Source organism: Macaca mulatta, chromosome X (genome assembly GCF_049350105.2).
Source record: "Macaca mulatta isolate MMU2019108-1 chromosome X, T2T-MMU8v2.0, whole genome shotgun sequence".
Classification (NCBI taxonomy): domain Eukaryota; kingdom Metazoa; phylum Chordata; class Mammalia; order Primates; family Cercopithecidae; genus Macaca; species Macaca mulatta.
This window is the reverse complement of record NC_133426.1, coordinates 140,442,862-140,468,154: the sequence shown is the minus strand read 5'-3', so window position 1 is coordinate 140,468,154 and position 25,293 is coordinate 140,442,862. Positions and strand designations below refer to the sequence as shown.

Genomic DNA, 25,293 nt, shown 5'->3' with positions numbered 1-25,293 from the left:
GGTTCCAGAGCCATGTTCCTAATGATTACTCTTGTGATGGGTTCAGCATTTGTAGGAATTACTCGTTAAATCAGTTTTGAGAACCCAGTATGTGTGAGATGCTAGGGATTCAAATTCAAATACTCCCCTCTCCCTGCTCTTGGTGGGAGAAGCAGACATGTAGACAGACGATGGCCATTTATGGAGTGGTCCCCACGGTGGTTGAGGGGGAAAGAGGAAGAAATGGGAAGACCAGTACAGTGGCTTGAACCTGTGGGAATGCTACATCACGAAGGCAGCCCAGCAGCCAGGGGTTACAGGTATTTCTTTTCCTGTTTGGTGAAGGTCATCCTTTGAATTGAATTGTCTCAATGATTGTATTGACCTGTTTCCATCATTGCCTCAACCCAGTGTAGCATCAGCTACCTTGAACCCAGCACTCCTAAGACATGCACGGTCAGCACAGTTTGGGGCAATTGGCCTCATAGTGTCACCATTTCCCTTTCAGTTTTCCCTTAAAAAAAAAAAAAAAAAAGTAAAACGTAGGCTGGACACAGTGGTTCACCCCACGCAGTACTTTGGGAGGCTGAAGTGGGCAGATGGCTTGAGCTCAGGAGTTCAAGACCAGCCTGGGAAACATGGCAAAATCCCCCATCTCTACAAAAAAAAATTAGCTGGGCAGGGTGCTGTGCACCTGTAATCCCAGTTACTTGGGAGGCTGAGGTGAGGATCGCTTGAGCCTGAGAGGTGGAGGTTGTAGTGAGCCAAGATTGCACCATTGCACTCCAGCCTGGGCAATGGGAGTAAAACCCTGTCTCAAAAAAAAAAAAAAAAAAAGTAAAAAATAAATGAGGCATATTCCTGAACCAAACTGCTGTCCTCTCAAGAGCTGGTGGTTTTCTGAAGACAAGTTATATAAGACTGGCAAGCCACAGGGAGACTCTGGATCCAGGCTTGCTTCATTCAGCTTGATCTAGAGCCCTCCTGGTGCTACCTCTTGGAGCCCACACTGGGATCTGGAGATCTCTGTATCTGGGTCACCCACGATTTGATGGGAGAATGAAGTTACTCTTACCGTTTTTGAGTTTTTCAGTATAACTATAGGAATGGAAGGGAAATCTCCAAATCACCTGTTTGGATAATTTGTGTTTTTCATAGTTCCTAAAGAAAGCAAGAAGTAAAAAAGTTATTACTGAGCATCACTTAAAAGTCTTTTATGTGTTACATTCATAACCTAAGATTTCCCTCAATTTTAGGAAACATTTGGTTCAGAGAAAAGTGAATTCACTAATGTACGTGTGGGTGTTTTTGAAACAATATCCTCTAGCTTCCAGCGTCAGCTTTCCAAGAACTCTTGTGTCTCCAAGTTTCTTATAGTTGCTCTGCAGTGCTTTGCTTGCCAACTCCCCTCCTGTGCACTTTCTCCTCCATTAAATCTCTTCCATAGAAAAGGGTTGCCACCAAGTCTAGACTTTAGTAACATGCAGAAGGAGGGCGAATTAGTGAGGATTCGCATTACATGAGGGTAGGAGGAGGAGGAGGAAAATCTGTCCTTCCCAGTCCTTCAGATACTCAAGTTATAACACAACAGTATGTTGAAGATGTGTAAAATTACTGGAGCATTTACACAGCTATTCCCCAAGATGGCATAAATGCCACAGCACTAGAGCACGTTCGTGTAGACACTCAGATAAGCTGAAGAATGGGAAAAAGGAGAAGATCAATAACAGCGCTTCTCACTTGGGGATCAAGAGTGAGTGATTTTCTTTTGGTTGCATTTTGCTCAGGTGCAGTGTGTATGTTGTACTAACAAGGCAACTGACTCCTTTTTCCACAGGTTCCTATCATAGGGAAAGGGGAGAGATATAATAGAGGGCACGGATTATTTACAGTGGCTGAGAATGTAATTACAAGGTGCAATGGCTTGAAACTGAAATTTAAGTTAGCCATTAGAGCTAGGAGAAGCATCTTAACAGTAAGGGCAATTGGGCATCGGAAAGATTTGCCTGGGAGCTTGTTAAACAACATCTCCAGGAATGCTGAAGACCAGGACGGGGGAATGTGAAGAGAAGCTCATACCAAATTCAGAGTTGTGCTGGAGGCCCAGACTGATCTTCATCTTTCATTATTGCCTAGCTCCCTTTGTGATTATTCAATTGCTAATAGCTTGAAACAGTTTTTTTTCATGTATTCAAAATATGCCTAATTTGGTAAGCGTAACAAAAGAAATGCCTTTGAGCAGTGAGAATGAGGCTTTTAGATTGGCCTGAGCATTCTTCTAACAGACTTTCTGGAATATGGGCCAACGAAGACAATATTATTAGTATTTTTTGCTTCTACAAGACTTTTTCCTTCTTATTATATGGGACTATGGCTGTTAAAGTAATATTCGGCCTCTGTTAATATTACTTCCTCAGAGCTGACCTTACAGAAAATTTGGTTTTGGCCCCTGTTTATCTTTTTCTTGATCTTTCCCTCCTTTTTAATACTTCGCCAGTACTATCCAGGTGTTCTGGATTGCCTCTCCGGCCCGCCGCCCCACCCCCTCCTTCTGTCCTGTGCTAGAGGAAGATTCCTAGTAAAGTCTTTAGCCTGAGGTATGAGGGCATTACTCACCGAGTATAATACATGAAGACAACACCTGACGAAATGGCTTAACCAAAGTAGTAACTCAGCAATGATGAAACATTTAGGTTGGGTAGAGGAAGAAAGAGAGTGTATTAATTTCCTAGGGTTGCCATATCAAATTACCTCAAATTGGGTGGCTTAAAACAACTGAAATTTATTCTCTCACAGCTCTCGTGGTCAGAAGTCCAAAATCAAGGGGTCAGCAGGGCTGTGCTCTCTCCACAGATTCTCAGAATCATTCCTCGCCTCTTCCAGCTTCTGGTGGCTCCGGGCATTTTTTGGTTTCTGGTTGTATCATTCCAATCTCTGCCTCCATCCTCACATGGCCTTTTACTCTTCCTGTATCTCTCCTATGTGTGTCTCTTATAAGGGCACTTGTCTTTGGATTTAGGATCCACCTAGATAATCCAGGAGGATTGACACCTCTCCAGCCCAGTCCTATCCAGGTGTTCTGGGTTGCCTCCCTCCCCTCTACTCCTTCTGTCCTGTGCTGGAGGAAGATCTCTAGCCTGATCCTTAATTACATCTGCAAAGACCGCTTTTTCCAAATAAGGTCACATTTACAGGTTCCAGGGATTAGGACATGGACATATATTGGGGGAGCAGGGGTGGGGTGGACACCATTCAACCCACCATATAGAGAAGAGCTTTCTGGGGCTTTCTGAATCATACCAGTTTACCAGAACTCTCTACTGTAAGGAGGAACTTGTTTGAAGAAATCTTAAAGTTAGTTGTAAAGTGTCAAAAATGTCAGTGTGCTTCCTGAGGGGGATGTGGGTGGCAACTACTGTTAACTCATTTTTTAAATGGTTAAATTGAGGACCTGGGAAATAAAATGACTTACCCAAGTCACTGGATCAGAAGAAGAGTTCTGAGACAGAAGAGTTCTGAACAAGATCAGAAGAAGAGGTCTGAAACAATGACTCTTACCCAAGTCCCTGGATCAGAAGAAGAGGTCTGAAACAAGACAACTTTACTTCTGGCCACCAGAGCTGTGAGAGAATAAATTTCAGTTGTTTTAAGCCACCCAATTTGAGGTAATTTGATATGGAAGCCCTAGGAAACTAATACACTCTTTCCCCCTCTACCTGACCTAAATGTTTCTGCCTATTAATGTCTAAATATGTCATCATTGGTGAGTTACTACTTTGGTTAAGCCATTTCACCATGGGCTTTAGGTCTTACCTCATCATTCTTGTTGGACTTTTTTTCTGAAAAAATATAATATTTTTTCTAAGCACTTTTGCCATGGGAAGGCAATTGTTGCTTATTATGCACCTGAAAAATCTTTTTGCGGGATCTGTAGGATCAAGGCGGTGGTGCACTTGCAATCTACTGCAGCTTTTCACCTGGTCTTTGTGGTTTGCTGAAATATCAGCTACAGGGAATTTTAGAAGTCAGAAACATCTGTGAGGCAAAAGTCTTTTTAGATTCAGGAATACTGAGTTTTAGGTACAACTTGCATGTAAAGTGGTAAATATAGAGTTTTCACAGATGAAATATTCTCTGAAGAAATGCTGTCACACTTGTTTATGACCAAAAGACCAGTTCTAACATTTATGGCTGTGGGGCATCTCTCTTCCGATTCATTATCAGAGCATACCAGTGACAACTGTGGTGTGTCAAGAGATTAGTGAGTTAGAGTGTGGCCTTCAGGGAAACAGAGAGAAAGGAACCCTGGGGGTCATCAGATTCAGCCTCCTACCTAGTGTAGGAGTCCATTCTGTGGTATATGATATTGCTACCCAAATTATGCCTGAAAGCCTCAAGAGACAGGGAGATTACTATGTATAGGAAGTAGGCTGTCATTGTTGACTAATATTTGTTCATTAATTTAACAACCATTTATTGAGTGTGTACTATGTACTGAACCACTATGCCATGTCAGGGAATACAGAGATGGCCAAAATATAGCTCTTGCCCACAGAAACTTACAACTTAATAGTAGGGATAAGAAAGGTACACCAATGACTACAAAACCTAGATTGCAAAACACATTTTTAGAGAAGTACAAAGTGTACTGAAAATTCTGAGAGATAGCAGCTCAAAGAGTTCGTTTGGAAGGGAGGGGGAAAAAACGTGAAAAACACTTGAGAGAGACCTTACGGATGAGAAGATTTTAATAGCTGAAGCTAGGGAAAGAGCACTCCAGAGACAGGAAAAGCATGAGCAAAACGGGGAAGCAGGAAATGGAGGCATGTGTTTGGAAAACATTAAATAAGAGTTTAATTTAATTCTCACAACCACCTTGAGAGTAGGTGTTATTGTCTCCATTTCATAGGTAAGGAAGCTGAGGCTCAGAGATTAAGTAACTTGCCTAAGATCACACGGCTAAGTGGGTGGCCAAGTTGAGGTTCACATTCTGGTCTGATTTCAGAGTTTTTCCCTTTGCCACTGCATGCCATCCATCAGGAGGATATCTGCCATTGGTTGGCCTCTGGAGATACAGGGGCATATATACAAAAGGACATGTGGTTATTACTCGGGATACAGTGCTATAAAGGCCATCTTGTTGGTCTTTGCCTTAGCCCCACATCCGTATTCATGTGTATTCAAGTGATATTGACAAAACCTTCCTAAAAGGGCAAAAGCAAGTCCTTTGCTTCTTTTGTGTCCTCCCAATGCCCAGTTGAGAATGGGCTCAGTGAATATTGATTACCCTACAGTTGGGAAACTTAGACTTGCTAGTCCAATCCCTTTGAGGAAAACAGGCCCAGATTTGGGAACACACTTGATTAAGTCACACAGCTGATTTGGTAGCAGAGCAGATAATAACATTTTAGCTTTGATAGGGAAGAGCTCTTTTCTCTCTGATGTGATTTCATACATGGCGGGGAGGGACCTTGCACTTAGATTGGACCTAAGGTGTTGAAATTCTCAACTATGCCTCAGGTCTGCATATTTAAAGATTGTATCTGAAAAATAAAAATTATACATCTTCTGAAAGACAGGATCTCAGCTACTTATCTGAGTAGAATAACAATTAGTGAAGAAGTGACTAGGGGAGGCAGGAAAATTGCCTTAGCTTAGTCCCTCTGGCAGAATTCTAAACTAAAAGATTCTGCATCCCAACTCCAGCATAGCTGGCATTGTTCTCCAACCCAGTTTTCTTTTTATTAGGGTGTTTCCCCTCATCTAAATAATCAATGATGTGTGTGTATGTGTGTGAATACTTTCGCTTTTCTAAAAGTTGCTCTAGTAGCATCAATTAATCTGATCCAGCTCCTTTTAAACTGAACTCTCTTGAAGTTGTGACATTACCTCCAAGTGAAAGGAGAGAACATCAAGCCCAAATTACAATGGGCCCCTTGAGATTCAAAGATGAATCAGTCAAGGGTCCTTCCCTCAAGGAACTTAAATCTAGTGGAAATAAGGCATGCATATATAACTTCGTTGCAATTTACAGAGTGTGAGAAGTGTCTTTATAAAGACTGGAGAGTTCCATGGGAATTCAATGGATAGAAAGTTTTTGGAGTTCATCTCCTTCTGCTCCCATAAACATTCTTTCCCGTGGGAATCCAATCCAAAGATAACAAGTAGTCATCTTGTAGCAGGGTTCACATAGCTCCTTGTCATCTGGCTTCTGCCACTCTCCATCACTTCAGTTTTCCCTCTAGCCTTGCCAGGTTTCTTGGCAGTGCCTGAAGATGCCACCCACTTTCACACCCCTGTGCCCTTACTCCATTTTCTTGGAGGTTTTAAAAGAAATAGAATGACATAATCAGATATGTACTTTAGAAATATCTCTCTGGGAGTTGGGTGGAGGAGGGTATAGAGGCAGGCAGGCCAGTTTGGAGGCTGTTGTTAGTTGTCCAAGTGAAAGAAGGTGAGGTGATGAGGCAGCAATGGAAAGGAGGGGAATGATGACATTTAGAAAGCAAAATCAGTAGCATTTGGTGACATTTGGCTATAGCAGATGAGGGTGTGAGTGAGGTATCCAGAATGAGTGAAAGGTTTCTAGTTAATTTGAGAGTCCATTTTCTACACCAATTCATGAACTCTGGGGCAGGGACCATGTCCTGTTCATTATTATATTCCTTGGGCTGGGCGTAGTCCTTGGCACAAAGTAGGCATTCAGTAAATGTTGGATGAATGAATTGTTCACCACTTTGGCAAGCTGGATATAATCAGTGAATTTGTATTCTCAGAGCACATGTTGACCACTGGTTGGGAATGTGGTCCAGAAAGAACCTCTTTATGGGAGAGTGTAGTGATCTGGGGATTCAACCTTTACTGGGCATGAAATGATAGGCAGTTAATTGACAGTTGGCAGTAGAGATAAAGGTAATTCATTCTTTAATTCTCGGGCTTTAGAGAATGGCTTATCTCCAGGGCTGCTTTAAACTCCCAGTACTCCAGTGTGGTAGCGACATTTTGGCCTGCCTTTTACAGAGGCAGAGTCCATAGTGGCCCCAGGCATGATCTTTGATTTAAAGTCTGAGCTCCTGATACCCAGGTGCACCTTCTGCAAGGTCATGTTCTTTCAGGCTAAATAACAGAAGGGTAACCTTCAGCTGGGTTCCCTAAGATGATTTCTTTCACCAGCAATCATCACTTTCCCCACCGGTTTTTAATGCAACCATTTCTTTCATCTGTATTCCTATTTGATTAGTGAGAAATTAAATGAGCGTGTAAGATTTGATTTAGATAATGATTAATTAGGGGAAAAGACGTCATTCTAATAGCATGTCACTATTATATGCTAAGGAAATTAGTTCATATTTTTGGATGGCAAATTGACTTGTCCTGCGTTTAAAAAAATACCTTTTAAAAAATGCCTGTTATGGCTTTTTTTGGTTCATTAGTAGAGCAATCTGCACTTAATCCTTTGAATGATTTTATTAGGCATCTATTATTTTCCCTATAAGTCATGAAGCAACCAGTTTGGGATATCATTAATTCCTTTGTTTAATATTAATTTAATGATAACATTGCATTATTATTTTCAGCACAAAGTACCTTTGTTAGCAAATAATATAATCTGCCATTCGTAAAGCAGACCTTGGCAATGAAATGTGTCAAATCATCATATATATATAGAAAAGATTTCAATTTTCATTGTTACTGAGCCCTGACGATTCATTCTCTTCTGTTGCTGTTTGAATATGCTTTATCTGCTCTTAGAAAAGTGTAAGGATCAAGGTCTACATTAATATTTCTTCTGTTCTTTAATGTGATTTTTGACAATTTGTAGTCATTAACTAAAATTGCAGTCTAGTAAAATAACCAACATATAGAACATAATAAAGGTAATTAGAGAATCAGAGACCTGGAAGTGACCTTGAGGGATTATTTAGTCCATTTCCCAATTTCAAGCTATATGACTAATCTTCCTAAACAGCACTCTTCATCATATTATGTCTCTGCTTGAGAACCTCCAGTGGTCCATTACTGCCTAGGAGTCAAGCCCACAGGCCTCTGCCTGCATTCAAGGCCCTTCAAATTTGAGCCTGTCTTACCTGATAAGCTATTACGCCCTAGGGTCTAGCCTGTCTCCAGTTATGTTAGCTTTGCCCCATTATTCCACTGTTTCCAAACACATTTCACCCACTGGCCTTTCCACATATTTTCCATTCTTTGTGGTCTACCTCAAGCCTCACCTTCTCCTGGAAGTCTTCTTTGACCCCTAGAGCCTCTGGTAAGCATTCCCTTATCCGCAAATGTTGTCTATATCACGTATTTTAAAAGTCAACTTTATTGAGATATAATTTACAAACAATAACATGCACTCATTTTAAGTGAAGAGTTCAATGAGTTTTGACAAATGTGTACACCCATGTAACCACTAACCTAATTAGAATGTAGACTATTTCTTCTACCTCAGAACATATACTGCATATTTTGTCACATAACCATATACCAACTTTTACTGTTCTCTAGCTATTATTTTGTGTGAAAGTCTAGTCTCTCAGCATGAATTTATCTTTGGTTTACTTTTAATACATATCGAATATTTACTTTGTATCAAAAAGACAAAGAGCTTCACATGCATAATCTCACTTTTTGTAATAACTCTATAAGGTTAAGTACTATTGATGATCCCATGTTATAGATAAGGGTAAAAAGTCAGGTAGAGGTTGAATAACCTACCCTTGCTTGTGCAGCTAGCAAGTGATAGGGCTAGGATTAAATTGTAAACAACTTGACCTGAGGAGTCATAAGTGTTTTGTTATTTGCTGCCTACTAGTGCCTGTGATGATGCTAACCTTGGAGCCATTAATGCTGACTTGGAATAAAATCCAATAGAACTGACACATTTAAACAGCCCCATACACACTGTTGGCTTTCCTCTTCCAAGTATGGATGGGGATTAAGCCTGGAATGGGGTCTACAAGTGAATGTGGTAAGCATAGGACTTCATGGCAAAGAGCAGCTGAAGTCCCACTCCTGGGGGAGGTGGCTAAAGAAAACCAGGAGCAGTCTAAAAGGTCAGATATTTAAATGGAGCCAACAAAGAGCAAGAAGTAGGCCCAAAGGAAAGAGCCTGTGATGGAGGTCAAGAAGGCCAAGCCACAGGTAGTCAGGCTTGAAAAGATCTTCTGTCACAAGAGTATGCCTCAGGAGAGAGCCTTCTGTGGACCATCTGTGGTTGGCCTCTAGGAGTGGAGTAATCCCCCAGAGAAAAAGCTTCCATAGCTCAAATATCTCCTTTTACTTATATGACCCAAAACTGGACCCAATGTGTGTGAGAAGTTGTCTTAAAATAATTAGTAATAAATTACATCATAGTTCATTCAAGTGAAACATCTATTTATTGTATCTTCAAGATGTTCGGATTTTTTTTTTTTTTTGAGACAAAGTCTCACTCTGTCTCCCAGGCTGGAGTACAGTGGCTTGATCTTGGCTCACTGCAACCTCCGCCTCTTGGGTTCAAGCAATTCTCGTGCCTCAGCCTCCCGAGTAGCTGGGATTACAGGCGCATGCCACCATGCCTGGCTAATTTTTTTTTTTTTTTTTTTTTTTTTAGTAGAGATGGGGTTTTGCCATGTTGGCCAGGCTATTGGTAGTTTACTTTTTTGGTATTTTAAAATATTTTTCCAAGATTGAAGTTAAGTGTACAGGTGCCTCCACTTGATATTTTTTCTTTTTTTTCTTTTCTTTTTTTCTTTTTTTTTTTTTTTTTGAGACTGGGTCTTAACTCTGTTGCCCAGGCTGGAGTGCAGTGGTGCCATCATGGCTTACTACAGTGTCGACCTCTGAGCTCAAGTGATCCTCCCTCCTCAGCCTCCCGAATAACTGTGACCACAGGCATGCACTACCGTGCCTGGCTACATTTAAAAACTATATATTTTATAGAGATGGAGTCTCACTGTGTTGCCCAGGCTGGTCTCAAACTCCTGGGCTCAAGGGGTCCTCCCACTTCAGCCTCCCAAAGTGCTGGGATTACAGGTGTGAGCCACCACACCCAGCCTCTACTCGCTCTTCTTAGATACAGACAGACACAAAGTTCTTTGTTAGTATTCTCAATCTGCAGCCCTCATTAATTCAACACTGTGTGCACAGGGCTGAATGGGAGCGAAGGAGTATCCCAAAGGAGATGGGAGTCATTCTCTGCTCTTCAGGAACTTACAGTCTAGGAGAGGAGATTATAGTATGAAGGTACTTTTTAATCCTTCAATGTAAATGGGAACTGGCAGCCATGTAATGACTTCAGTTAATTTTTTTTAGCGTCTGGGAATGCAAGTTATTAAGCCCTAAAGAGCTGAACATTTCTGGCTCATTTGAATAGTCAATTGCTAAGTCTTCTCCTTATCTCCATCCCAGGCTATATTGCTTGCCTCTATTCCCTTTTCCCAGCTGAATTCCATTTTTACAATAATAATAATAATAATAATCATCATCATCATCATCATCATAGAACCCCTCTTTGATAGCTGGGCTCCACGATTACTTGTCCCTTATATCTAATAAAGGGGTTATTTTCTTTTAACTTTCCTTTGTCCCTCGTATATTTAAAGAGTGCTTTTGTATTTAGTATGTCTTTTGTAGGTGGCATCTTATTTCTTGAATTTACCTTTCTGCTTTTACTCATGCAAGTACGTACCAGTTCTTGGCTTATCTCCTTAGTCATCTGCTTTTGGTTTTACTTTTTTTCATTCCATTTGGGATTCAGTTCTCAGGCTAATTCTTTGTTTACTTGATGAGGATTCCCTCTAAATTCTTTTTCTGTTTCTTTCTGTTTTCTGTGTTCTTTCTGTTTTATTTCTTTCATGCACATGTCCATACATTGAAATAGTTATATTTCATTATTGTCATTTCGTTTAGGCATGTCTAGCTCGCCTAGGCTTCTTTGTTCCTCATGCTGTCTTGCGATGGGGCTTTTCTTAAAAGCTGGGCTGTGAAATTTACTGAAATTTATATGAAATTTACTTAATACAAAATATCTTTTCCTTTGGCATGTATTTCTCTTCTTCCTGGTTTGGAAATTCTGAATTCTTAATCAGTTTATGGGTGTTTTATTTCCTTAAATATATGGCTGACTTTTAGCCCATAGATCAATTGTACCAGTTCACTGATTAACCAAGCAGTAATAACTGGGAAGGAGGGTAAATATTGCAACATATCCACTTATATTTGGATATAACATATACCTTTCTTCATGACATCTGACATGTTTTCCCAAAAGTTCTCATTTGAAGTTTTATTCTTTTAAAGATTTTTGACTTAACTGATTCTTCAGGTGGTGGGAGTTTATAAAATGATGAGACTTGCCCAACTCAGGGAAGAGACATACTATATGCAAGCTCTAAATTACTATATGAATTATCATATCAAAGGCAAACCAAACTGGTGTCATGGTAATTCAAAGAGTCATTCCCCGACCCATGTAGGTACATCAAGCAACAACTTGTTACCTTCTAAAATCTGAACCACTCATAGCACTTCACTGAGAAAAGAGCTGAGCCCTTTTATTTGACCTAGAACTGGTGGAAATAGGACCAGTACTAACAGTTACCCTGCCAAATAAACTCAACCATTCCTGAAAACTGGAAGTCATTGTCAATGCAGATTTAGAAACACAAAGGATTTTATCTATAACAATTAATTTTATGAACTTATTTAAATATGATATTTTGCACATGTACTACTTAGGCATTGGTTTACCAAGAAAGTAAATAAAGCCCTGCTAGATGAACAGGAACTTTGTATGTGAAAGTACCTGCCGCATAGGATTTTTCATTCTACATATTTGTCCCAACCAGCATTGTTTAAATTTAGATTAGCCACTCTTACACAAGGGGACTCTTTCCCTTCTTGGTCCAGTAAACCGTATCAGTTCCTGTTCCTAGAATAGCATTACATTTTGTAACTTCATGTAGTAAGAACACAGTGAGCAAGAACTAGCTGTTTCTGTACTTTTTCTGAAGATAATCATAAAGTTTTAAGCTTAGACCGTATTGAAAATCAGTCTAAGGCTTGTATATGAGATTGACATTTATAGGAGATAAATCTGAACTCTATGTCTCCAGACCCCAAATTGTATTTTGACATTAAATATCACCTTTCCATCTAGTACTATAAATTACAGTGCTGTGTTCGGTTTGGTGATATGTATTATCTGTGATCTCCTTTACTGCTTTTGTTAGCAGATCCCTTGAGAAGGGTGAAGTGGAGAGCTTGGAGTCAATACCCTAGACCCCAGCAGTGATGTCATGTGAGGCAAAACTTGATGAATTTTGTTCCTAAATTAAGAAAATCTGGACACATAAATTAAGGACATGATCAACTGAAATTCCTAGGGAAATAAGATGTTGTAATAAAAATAAATTTTCTGGTGACTTAGGGCTAACTAGTCTCCCCTCCTTTTTTAAAGAAATAAAACCTCCAGTTATTGAAAAGCTGTCTAAAATGTCTGAATATGTTTTCTAGTATGACTTCAGTAAGATTTATTGAAACTTGCTTTTCTGAGAACCTTGTAAAACTTTAGGGGAGTCATCCTTATATCCCATATACAGATTTTTTTTTTTTCATTCTACCTTGTTAGTTTGCTTTATTGCACTCATTTACTATGTACTAGCTATTTATCTCTGCTAGTCCCTTTAGACAGTGAGCTTCTTTGGAGAAGGGATTAAATTTCTCTTGTTCAAAGTTGTACCTCCAGCATGTAGCACAGTGCCTGGCATATAGAAGGTATGTTAGATTGGGTACTCTGAGAAGCAGATGCCAGTTGGATTCATATCTAATCCAATATGGAATAGATGTGCAAGGGATTTATCGGGGTAAAACACTTATGAAGGAAAATGAGGAGGGAGCTGAAGGAGGCCAGAAAAGCCATCAGACCATGGTGCAGGTCTGACCCTTGTGGAAGAGAGAGGAAAGAACGGAAGTTTGAGTAGGAGGAATCTTAGACTGCAGTGCTGTTTTAAGAAAGTTTGGCAGGGTCAACAGGGAGTCTTTAAGTCAAAGTTCCCTGTGAGCAAAGTCCTGTGTTACGTGACTTTGTCATGCTCAGTATCTTTGCCATGCTCAGTCATTGGCTGGGAGCAGCCCCCAGGGAATGTGGCTTAGGCACAATGTGGTGGTGAATTCAAAGGGCAGCAGCTGGGACCCTTAGTCAATTACATTCCCCACAGTAGAAGATCTGAGATGCCCATATTCACAGCCACCACAGAAGGAGATCAACAAATGCTAATTGGAGAAAGAGTTTGGCAGTGGCTCATGCCTGTAATCCCAGCACTTGGGAGGCCGAGGTGGGTGGATCACCTGAGGGCAGGAGTTTGAGACCAGCCTGCCCAACATGGTGAAACCCCATCTCTACTAAAAGTACAAAAAATTAGCCGTGCGTGGTGGCAGACACCTGTAATCCCAGCTACTCGGGAGGCTGAGCAGGATAATTGCTTGAACCCAGGAGGTGGAGGTTGCAGTGAGCGGCGATAGCACCACTGCACTCCAGCCTGGGCGACAAGAGCGAAACTCCATCTGAAAGAAAGAGAGAAAGAGAGAAAGAGAGAAAGAGAGAAAGAAAGAGTTTGAATAAGACAGGAGTTGAAGAGAGGAAGGAGATTGGTCTTAATATTCACCGAGCCCTAATATTTGCTAGTATTGGTGGAGGATATAAAATCGTGGGATTCACACTCACCTCCCTCATCTCTCCTCAAACGTTACCTTATGGAAGAAGCCTTCCCTGACTACCATATACAAAACAGAATAGTCTCCGCAATCATTGCATTCTGTGTCTCCCTTACTTTACTTTTTAAAAATTAAAAACAAGCCAGGAGAATCGCTTGAACCCAGGAGGCAGAGGTTGCAGTGAGCTGAGATCGTGCCACTGCACTCCAGCCTGGGCAACAAGAGTGAGACTCCATCTCAAGAAAAATAAAAAATAAAAATAAATAAATAAATAAATAAAACAATTGACACCTTTATTGAGGCATAATGGATATATAATAAGCCGTACATATTTTGAGGGTACAAGTTGATAATTTTGACACGCATATACACCCATGAAACCATTACCACAATCAAAATAATGAACATATCTATCACTCCCTGGAGTTTCCCCACTACTCTTTATAAACCCTTTCTCCTACCCCTCCTGCCCACCATCCCCCCTTAACAACCACTGAACTGCTTTCTGTCACTCTAGATTAGTTTCCATTTTTTAGACTTTTATATAAATGGAACCATAGAGTGTGTGCTGCTTTTTGATCTGGCTTCTTTCACATAGCATATTGTTTTTGAGTTTTGTCCCTAAAGTAGTATGCATTAATGGTTCATTCCTTTTTATGGCTAAATAGAATTCCATTTTATAGATATACCACAGTTCGTTTTCCTTTCCTTACTTTGTTTTACTTTCTCTATAGTATTTGTCACCTTTTGACATTATGTTTCTATTTTTGTTTGTTTGCTGTCTCCCAGAATGTAAGTTCCATGAGGGCAGGGACTTTGCTTTGTATACTGTTACAACCACAGTGCTTGGCATATAGTAGGCACCTAATAAATATTTGTTGAACACCTGTATCTTACTTCAGACCTTTAGTTAACACAGCAACAACACAGCTTTGATATGATATTGATGTTTTGATCATTTATCCTGAAAAGCAGTATTGGGTTGGAAATCATAACTGGAATTTTGAAAATTGTTTCTTGGTTGTCTTCTCATTCATATATTATAATGAGGAAAAATAAATTATAGGAGTGAAGATTGATCTTTTAAAAGACAAATTAAATATCGGTGTTCAATGATGTGTTTTTGGTGCTATAAATTAGTTTATGCAGAATTTATGAGTCAAACCTAGGCAATTCTGATGGTTATTCAAAAAGAGTCAGCCATAAGGACAATTGGGAGAAAGCAGGGATTAGTTAAGATGAAATACAATTTTGAATAATCAAAATTTTACTGTGTCTCAAAAGAAATGCATTGTTTGCCCTGTTTGCCATGTGTGAGTGTGTGTGTGTGTGTGTGTGTGTGTGTGTATGGCGGGGGGTGGTGTGGGTGTGGGTGTGAGAGAGATCCTGCTTACTGAAACATGAAAACCTTGTTTGTTTCAGGATCAGATTTGCAAGTATGTCTCCCTAAGGGCCCAACATGCTGCTCAAGAAAGATGGAAGAAAAATACCAACTAACAGCACGATTGAACATGGAACAGCTGCTTCAGTCTGCAAGTATGGAGCTCAAGTTCTTAATTATTCAGAATGCTGCAGTTTTCCAAGGTGAGTTCTGGGGATTATTTTAGATGTGCTGCTCAATGGCATCATTATTTGGGCACTGGGCTTTCAAATGCTAAGTATAATTTATAAATTACCATTCCAGCATTAATGCTTGATATTAAAAACCTCCTAGTGAGAAATTCTGGTTTAAAAAATCACATTTTCAGAGAAGCTTCATTTCAATCTTTGGAAAGGTGAGTATTGTCAAAAAATCATTGTTCAAGGACATTCTATTTATCTGTATATAAAGGTTATAAATCTCTACAGAAAGAATAAATAATATTTTATCTCAGCTGGGTTCAAAAGCAAAAAAGTTTCCTTAAATACTGAGCCTGATTTTCTCCAGGAATGAGTCAGATGCTTGTGGGACACATGTGAACTCCTTCTGACCACTAGGACCATTTCCATTTAAGAGGCAGACACTGGCTTATTGGCCCAGCATTTTCCCATGTGTGTGAGTGGTGACCTCTCCTCTCTTTGTGATTCTCACTTCTTACCATGCCTGTGAATGATTGCGAAAGAAGCTGTTGTGGCATTGCCAGAATGGGTAGGAAATGACACTTCTCCTTGCTAACTTGTAGGACTATCATAGCAGGATGGGGAGTACCTCCCTCAATTCTAACACCCAGCTAGGAAGATGATGATGATGATGGAGGTGGTGGTGGTGGTGATGATAGCAAACACTTATATGGCACCATGTACTAGGTACTCTTTTAAGTGGTTTACATGTATTCATTCTTTTAATCCTCACAATGTAATTATGAGTACATATTAGTATCCTTATTTTGTCGATGGAAATCTAAGGCACAGAATGATTAAGTAACTTGCTCAAGGCCCCAAAATTAATAAATAAATGGCAAAGGCAGGATTTGAACCCAGGTGGCATGGCTCTTAGAGTCTATTCTTTTAACTATCCCCATAGGCTGTCTCCTGTGACTGGGAAAATTAATTATGGATATCCACAATTAATTAGTAATTAATTAATTATCGAGCTTTCTTCTATCGTTCTTCAAGCAGAGGAAATCAGCCACCTTTTTCTTGCCTCACCAAGAGAGTATCGAGGTCAGATAGAAAAATAACACTCTGACTGCCTGACATAGCAAAGCTTGAGATTTATGACACTGTTACAAGAATTAACCTCTTTGAATTATAAGGTGGGTTGATTATAGCTTATTTTTGTATTAGAATGAAATCTTTAGAATTAGCTAAGAAAATTGTTTAGATTAGTGAATAAAGCCTACATTCACAACAGTTTCTTGGGTCAAAGCCTCAGGGGATGTTAGGTTGATTATATGAAATATATAAGCTTGAAGTATTTGTTAACCTATTTATGCAGTCAAACTCTTGTGAAGAGTTCGTTGAGACTAACAATTTGGTGATAGAATGAATAATTTAGGCAGATTTTAAAAATACATGTAGCATTCATGAACTTCTTAGATTGGTTTTGGAGTTGATCTGTTGGATGAAAGTGGGGTGAGAAGAAATGATGTGACATGAGAATTGAGTTGAAGCAGAGAGCTGAGTCTTACTCTTTGGGGAATCAAGGTCCCTTTTTAGAACAGAGTATTAGTGATTTGTTTAATTCCCAGAATATCCAAGCTCACAGATGTTACCTTATAATCCTTGTCTGATTGGAGCGGAGTGGTAGAGTGATCATACTGGTATTTTAACATGCATAGTAGCTGACATGGTTATCTATCTGAGGGCCTGGGCTGTCAGTATTTACACCTCTGTCCAGTTCTGCACTTTGCATACTGTGTTTTCTAGATCTGCAAAAATGTGAGACTAGGAGAGAAAAGAAGTTCTGACAAGATTTTAGTTGGATTAGCTTCCAGATAAGCCTGCTGTAGCTTGGAGGCTGAATACTAGTACTGCGAACAGAGGGTAGAAAATGGAGCAGCATCTACTAATTGTATCTCTCTCTCCCTTTCTCTCTGTCTCTCTTTCACTTACACACACATACACTTTCTTGAATTGTGGGGATAGACAGAAGGACAACCCTAGCAAAGGAACTTGGAGACAATGAAATGATGTCTGAGCTCATTATTGCTAGTGCCCTTTACCTTGTCACCATCTGTACTCATTCTTTATCTTGTTTCACTCCCTCTTCTCATTCTTTTCCTGCCTCACTTTTAGAAAAAATAAACCTCACAAAGATAAATAAACCATGATCCCAGACCTCAAGGCACTTGTACAGTGTTGCAGAAGACATTGCACCTAAATCCTTTTGTAACAAACATTTGTAGAGACAGGACTTCAAACTGGGGACCACTACAAGATAATGTATTATTAATTGCTAAGAAAAAGAGAGCATCCACTTTTTTCTTTCTTATGACCGTTTATTATTCCAATGAATTGAAATTAAGAGACACAATTGTTTTTCCCCTAAAATACATCCCCTCCCCAATATTCTGGTAGACCAAATTAGTGAGAAAACCATCCCAGTACTTCACTCATATGAAATTTGATATGACAGCTTTTGCTAGCTATTTTCTTCATCACATGAAGTTGAAGAAAGCTCATCTTGATCTTGGCCTAGATCCACAATCTCTTTAGTATTCCTTCACTAGTCCACATTGAGGGTATTTAAGCAGTGAGTGCTTTCTGCAAATATGTGCACAGTTGCACGAGCAGTCCTTACTGCCTCGATTTGGATTTGATGTCTTCATTTGCAGGAAGCCTTTGCCCTTATAAATGTGCCTGGGGCCCTTTGCTACAGTGGTTGGAGTGCTCTATTGCTAATGTTGTTTTGATAATGATTGAAGCATTTTAAAAAGTTGTTCTTTATTTTCAATCTTTGCATTGCCTCGTTTCCTAAATTTAATTTACTTAGATGTGCTTAGTAAAATGAGGCAGCACAATCACTTTTTGTTTCTGCTTAATTAATTCTTTCTGAAAAACTCCACTAAAAGTAGATTTTCCTTTCTCTTTTTCTTTTTCTTCTCCCCACCTTATAATAATGATGATGATAATAATAGTGAAGATTTATTAAGTGCCTACTATATGATGCTTACTTTTACATAATTATCTCATTTAATTTTACCAGTAGCCCTACGAGGTCTGTACTGTAATTATCTCCATTTTACAGACGAGGAAACTCATTGATGCCACAGCTTCTTCTGAGCCATCATATGACATGGCTTTGCTTGTTCTGAATGTACTTGAGGTAAAACAAAATTGAGAAGTTGAATTTGTGGTTCTTGTGAAGAAAAATGGAATAGAATTCTGAATTTTTCATCATCTCACTACCACCTCTATACCTTCAAACCTTGAGTTCTATTTTCTTTGTAGAATTTTATTATGATTTTCAGCCTTGTACTATCAAGAAATATTTGGGGTATATCCAGGTCTTTTCCAGATGTTGGATAATTCTAGTCTTCCCCAAGGTACCACTGACTTTGAGTGATAATAGACTCTTTTATATGCAGCAATACCTTGCTTTTTTTGGAAGTTGCCTATCCCACAACTTGAACTCTCTTCATCAGAAAGGAAAAATAGTGGTTAAGCAGGAAATCACCTCATCTGAAAGGTTTTTGGGTCCTTGCTTAGAGCCTACTACTGTTCCATGTTTATGTGTAGTCTTCACACACTTGATTTTCTGGCTTTCTAGTGGGGGATCCAAGAACTCACTAAATGTGGCACTTGGGGACATTTAATAGAGGACCATACTCCTGCAGGCCACAGTGGCTCTTGTATTACATTAGGTCCAATGTTCACAGTGTGGTTACAAGTAAATAAGGAAAGTTCAACTTACATTCACTGTCCTTTTCTTAATATTTCCATTTTAAATGGCTAAAATGAATTTCCTCAGTGCTTAAGATCAGTGAAAGAAACACTGGACTTGGAGTCAGAAAATCTAAATTCAAATTCTAGATCTGCATTTATGAGCTTTATGATTTGGGGCAGTTATTTAGATTCCAATAGCCTCAGTTTTCTTATCTGCAAAATGGACATAAAAATTGCAGTCCTGCTTACTTTTGTAAAGTAGAAATAATGAATGTGAAAGTATCTTGAAAACTGTAAAACACTATATGCATGCATTATCTAGACAGCTCATTTATGTGGACCGCTTCACCCCAGGTGGTGCCAAATAAATGATGCATTATCATTACAGACATTAACCTCGACAAGGCTGGAGTTCATGATGTACTTCAACAACTTTTGCCACTTATAGATGATATATATGCAAACAGCTCCAGTGTACAGACGAAAGAGTACTTAGGCAAAACACTCTTTGAGAAAAGGGTTTATTTTATGCACTCTTGGATGTGAAGCTGTACTGTTTGAAGTGTCAATACTGCCAGGAGTAATCCTTTTTTCAGCTTCCTGAAGCTTCTCTTCTGGCTAGTATCTGGTGTATTTCATATACGAATAAGCGGCTAGATCAGGAAGGGTTTGTCGGTTCAGGCCATATTTTAATTGCATTTTTTGGTCCACACTGTTATGGCAGAGAGGAGGAAAAGGTTGGTATAAGTCTGGAGATCTTCAGTTGATCCTCACTCAGTATTGGCAAGCTTGCTTTCTTCTACCTGCTTTCTGTGGAGATGAAAAAGACATCTCTGAATGCGGGGGAGGGCAATGTTTCTGTGCTGCTTCTGTTGTTTCTCTCCCTTATTTTCTGTTTCCATCAGCTCTTGGCAGTTTTTAGACTCTCTTCTGTCAGATTCCTGTCTCTCCCACTCCCCCTAAATAAAATTGACCTTGGTTAGAATACCCTTTTCTGTCAGCTCATAGCAATTTCTCCAGTCATTTCTGCTTGAAATAACTGTTTAGGGACATTATTCAAGCAAAGCTTTTTTCTTTCATAGTTAATATGTGACTCAATAATTGCTTGAATGTTGATAAACATGTTTTTGAGATTCAATCATTTGCTAATTTAGTTTTTATTATGTAGTGGGGATTTTAAGTGAGTACTGAGCCGTTTTTCTCCATTTCACAATTCTTTCCCCCTGACTAGCCTGACAGTTCTGCCCACACTCCAGCTCTGTGCAGGCTGAGCCCCATTGCATCCCCAACTCTAACTGCCCGCCAGTCTGTCACAACCCTTTCTTGGTTAAAAATAATGTATGGGAGAGAATAATTACATTGATGTCTAATCAAAACTTAATTCATTTGCCGGAGCTAAATATAATAGCATTAAACTAAATAGAATAATTTTAGGAACTCAAACCACGGCCATGAGTGAAGTTATATATCCTCAAAAATGTAAATTATTAATCAAACCGCTCATCTGTACAGCAAAGCTCTAGTAATCCCGTTATAAAAGAGTGAATTTCTCATCAGAGCCCAGAAGATGCTGGCTTTAATTAGTGGACTTTTATGGCACCAACTCAAAGGCATATTTTGGTTACAAAGTTTTTAAAAATGCAATTCTTTAATTATTAGGGTTATTGGAAAACCAACTGGAAACTGAGTGTTTAAAGCCATTTCAGTTTTAAAGTAAAAACTTTTGGATTAAATTCGGTCTCAAAATTCTGTGGCTTTAGTAGAGCCAGAGGCTGGGGGAGTTATAAACCTTTCCTGGGCCCTCTATTGATTTAGAAGTCAGTCATTAGGCTGAAAACTGTTTAATGAAAAGAGCTTAGAAAAACGACTCAATGTGCAGCCGGAGACCATTGGAGACCATTCTGGGGCCAACCATGAGGTGAGGAGATTATGCAGATGAACTCTTTTACCCCAGCCCATCGCCCTTGATTGAACAAGGTCCTGAACTCATGCCCTTGATTTAACAGGGCTCTGAACTCACCTCCTCTTGCTGTCATCATCACTGCCCACCTTTCTCACTAGTGGGATCAACAAAGCACATTAAAGGACAGTGTCCCTGCCCTCTAGAAGCTTCCAGGAAAAACACCACTTTTGCCTAGAGTGCTTACTCTCTACCTCCCCACCAGCCCCCAAAGTGGGATTTGTTTGCTTTCTGAAAACATATGTTCCTCCTCTTCTTTCTGTCTCACTGAGTTGAAGTACCTGATATTGGAGTAATGAAGCATATGTTTGAGAGATTTGAATTCTCTTGTCAGTAGAGTGGAGGTAGAAACAATTTCCCTCTAAGCTGGAAGTGGTAACATAGAAATTAAAAGCCTCTTTCCTTCTATTGACTTGAGATGCTTCCAGGGGCTGAGGCACCTGTATTGCTCCTTTTCCTTCATTGTACTTTTTAGTCACCAGGTCTCATTTCTTCCTGCATCCTTCCCACGTCATTTTCCTACATTCCAACTGAGACCCCCTATGGGTCTCAGTTATCTCATTTATCATATGCAGATGCCTTTTGACTTTAGTTCCTCTCTGATTTCAGTTCCAGGCTCCATCAGCTAACATCTAGACTACCAGCAAATGTATACCTGGGTTACATGCCTTTAGCCTCCCTTGCTTCCCAGTTCAGCAATGGAGTGTAATGATTAAGAATGCAGGCTCTAGGGGGCATTTTGACAGGGTTTGAATGAGTCTGGGTGGGGGTAGGCAGGCTGGTATGGAGAGAAGAAAGCTGAGGGCTTGGGTGAGGATTAGAAACCTCCTTTCTGGGTCCAGGCGCGGTGGCTCAAGCCTGTAATCCCAGCACTTTGGGAGGCCGAGACGGGCAGATCACGAGGTCAGGAGATCGAGACCATCCTGGCTAACATGGTGAAACCCCGTCTCCACTAAAAAAAACTAGCCGGGCGAGGTGGCGGCGCCTGTAGTCCCAGCTACTCGGGAGGCTGAGGCAGGAGAATGGCGTAAACCCGGGAGGCGGAGCTTGCAGTGAGCTGAGATCCGGCCACTGCACTCCAGCCTGGGCGAGACTCCGTCTCAAAAAAAAAAAAAAAAAAAAAAAAGAAACCTCCTTTCTGAACATGTACTGTATTGGAGAGAGATGAATGAGAAGTTTTCTGTTCTCAAGTGTTTTACTTATCTCATTTAAACCTCACAACAACCCTAGGAGGTGGGTACTTTCATTAGTCTCATTTTATCACTGACAAAATGGAGGCTTAAAGAGATTAGGTGACTTGTTTAAAGTAGCACCCAGTAGATGGCAGAGACAAGAACTGAATGCAGGAAGTACAACTCCATAGCCTGTGCCCTTAAAACAGTGCTGTATGTGTTATACAGCCTCTGTGTATTTTATCTCATGGTCATAAGCAGTCTCCTCAATTCTAGCTGTCCTCCTTGCAAGGGAACTCTATTGTATTTAATTAAAAAAACATTGGCTGAGCATGTCTAAAGGCAGGTACCGTGGGGGATTCAAAGAGAAAACTACCTCATGCCTATCTTCAAGTAGATCAAAATTCAGAAACCCAGACATTTGTATACAAATAACTTGGGTACAAGACATCCTAAGAGAAATGTAAGAGAAAACCTTAGCAGTTTTCTAAGGGGAGTACAGGTGGATCCAGGTTTTGTAGTGCTCAAAACTTATATAATTGGGGGACCTTCTTTAAGAAAAAGAAGACAATAAAAAATACAAAATGCTCATGGCTCTTCTGTGACAGACTGTACAAGTTCAGGGTCCCTATAGCTGAAGTTTCATTGTTTAACAGAAAAGTAACTTTTTTTTTTCTTTTTTTTCTTTTTTTTTTTTTTGAGACGGAGTCTCGCTCTGTCACCCAGGCTGGAGTACAATGGCCTGATCTCAGCTCACTGCAACCTCCGCCTCCTGGGTTCAAGCGATTCTCCTGCTTCAGCCTCCTGAGTAGCTGGGAGTACAGGCGCCCGCTATCACACCTGGCTAATTTTTGTATGAAAATTCACATAAAGATGGTAGTGTGGGGTTGGAAGACATTAACTCCAACCAGAGGGTAGAGGTTCTTGGAGGAGACTGGCTGTATGAATTCTCCAGATAGACATGCTGTTGATCAAGGAGAAGAATGGAGGAGGGAGTTGGGTAAATCAGTGCACATCTTTTTCTCAATTAAACTCAAACTCAAATTATTATTATTATTATTATTATTATTATTATTAGAGACAGGTTCTCTCTCTGTTGCCCAGGCTGGAGTGCCGTGGCACTATCTTGACTCACTGCAACCTTCGCCTCCCGGGCTCAAGGGATCCTCCCACCTCAGCCTCCTGAATAGCTAGGACTACAGGAACGTGCCATCACACAGGGCTAATTTTTGCATTTTTTTGTAGAGATGGGGTTTCGCCATGTTGCCCTGACTGGTCTCAAACTTCTGGGCTCAAGCAATCTGCCCGCCTCGGCCTCCCAAAGTGTTAAAATTACAGGTGTGAGCCACCATGCCTGGCTGGCCAAATTCAAATTATTAATTGCCTATTAGATACCAGCCTTTCTGGACTCCTTGTCTACACCTGTAGTCTCTCACTTAGACTTCTCTCTTGAAAGGGCCAAACACCTAGGAGGCAGCAAGGGGCATAGTGTGATGGCCATGTGATCTGGCTTCAGGCAGGCTGGTGTCTAAGTCCCAACTCTGCCCTTTCCTCTCTTTGTGACCAAGGGCAGGCCACTTCTCTCTGAGCCATTCATTAAAGAAAATTAAATCAGATGAGTGCTGTGAAGAACTCAGCTCTATGCTGGCCCATAGGAATCAAACGCATGGTAGCCATTGTTTTTATTATTCCCTCTTGTGTATTTATAAGCATACTTATGTATGAAATATAATATCTTTTTTTTTTTTTGAGACGGAGTCTCGCTTTGTCGCCCAGGCTGGAGTGCAGTGGCCGGATCTCAGCTCACTGCTGCAAGCTCCACCTCCCGGGTTTACGCCATTCTCCTGCCTCAGCCTCCCGAGTAGCTGGGACTCAGGCGCCCGCCACCTCGCCGGGCTAGTTTTTTGTATTTTTTTAGTAGAGACGGAGTTTCACCGGGTTAGCCAGGATGGTCTCGATCTCCTGACCTCGTGATCTGCCCGTCTCGGCCTCCCAAAGTGCTGGGATTACAGGCTTGAGCCACTGCGCCCGGCGAAATATAATATCTTTGCTTTACAGTAATGAATGTCACATATCTGGCATATATACATTTTAAAATAATTTTTTATGTTTTATTATAATTAATGTCAAAATGTGCTAAATACCCACTCATGATCCTATCATTCAGAGATAACCACTTGTAACATTTTTGTGTGTTTTCTTTTCTCTCTCTGTGTGCATGTGTATATTTAAAACCGTACAGTATACAGTTTCTAAATGGTCCCCTAGTGGTCTGAATGAGTTAATGTAGCCTTTAGATCTAACCAGCAAAGGGAGACTGATTCCACTGGATTACATCAAGAGAGGAAGGAGAACAAAAATGTTGAAAGGAAATTGTTATGCTTATGACACTCCTCTCCTTTGGTAAAAGTTCTTTAGCATATAGTTCTGAACCCAATTAACTGAAATGTCATTATTGGATTGCATTTCTTCCCTCTCCTGGGAACCTGTGCTTTTCCTTTCTAGCACTCATCAGGTTGCAGTGGTACATGAGCATGTATGCTTATTTGATTAACATGGGTATCCTTTACTAAAGAATGAGCTTTCTGTGGATAGGCCTTGTGTCTATTCTACCATATCCCTCTGTTCCCAGGTGAGACAGTAAACTCTCAGTAAATGTTTGAATGAACACATATATATATATACATACACTCTCACACAAAATTAGAATAAGTAGTATTGATAGAAATAGATTCCTAACTGTTCCCCTTCCCCTGCAACAACTGCCAGTATGACCAAACAGAGAAGAAAAGATAGGTCCTGTTGCCTGCAGCATTTACTTCTAGGTTTTAAAAGCTGCTCATACATAAGATCTTAAAAGTCTGGATAATGGGGGTTTTCTTGCCCATTGAGATGGAACATCTGTTTCTCTAAGCCTCTGCCTCAGCTTCTGGCCTCATAACTCCGAGGCTTGCTGGTTGTCTTTTCTTCCAGCATGACCTAGGCTCTTCCCAGAACACTGTGAACAAGATTCAGTGCCACAGATTTGCACCTTGTGAATAAGAACCTGTCAGCTTGTCCAAATACATTCTTGTGTGTCCTACCACCCTTTCACAAGAACCTGAAGGGAAGAGAAGCTCGCTTTTCTTGAAAGCCTTGTAGCAAGCAGACATACTTGTATTTACTTGGATCTTGACA

General features: G+C 40.2%; 1 protein-coding gene across 3 annotated transcripts in view; it reads left to right on the top strand.

The window, feature by feature from the left end:
• GPC3 (glypican 3) overlaps positions 1 to 25,293 on the top strand; it is a 455,475-nt gene that overhangs the window by 16,685 nt on the left and 413,497 nt on the right. For all 3 annotated transcript variants that reach the window (XM_015128213.3, XM_077988476.1, XM_077988475.1), the window contains exon 2: positions 15,100 to 15,261. In XM_015128213.3, coding sequence (XP_014983699.1) covers positions 15,100 to 15,261 — 162 coding nt within the window. The remainder of the gene's footprint in view (positions 1 to 15,099; positions 15,262 to 25,293) is intronic.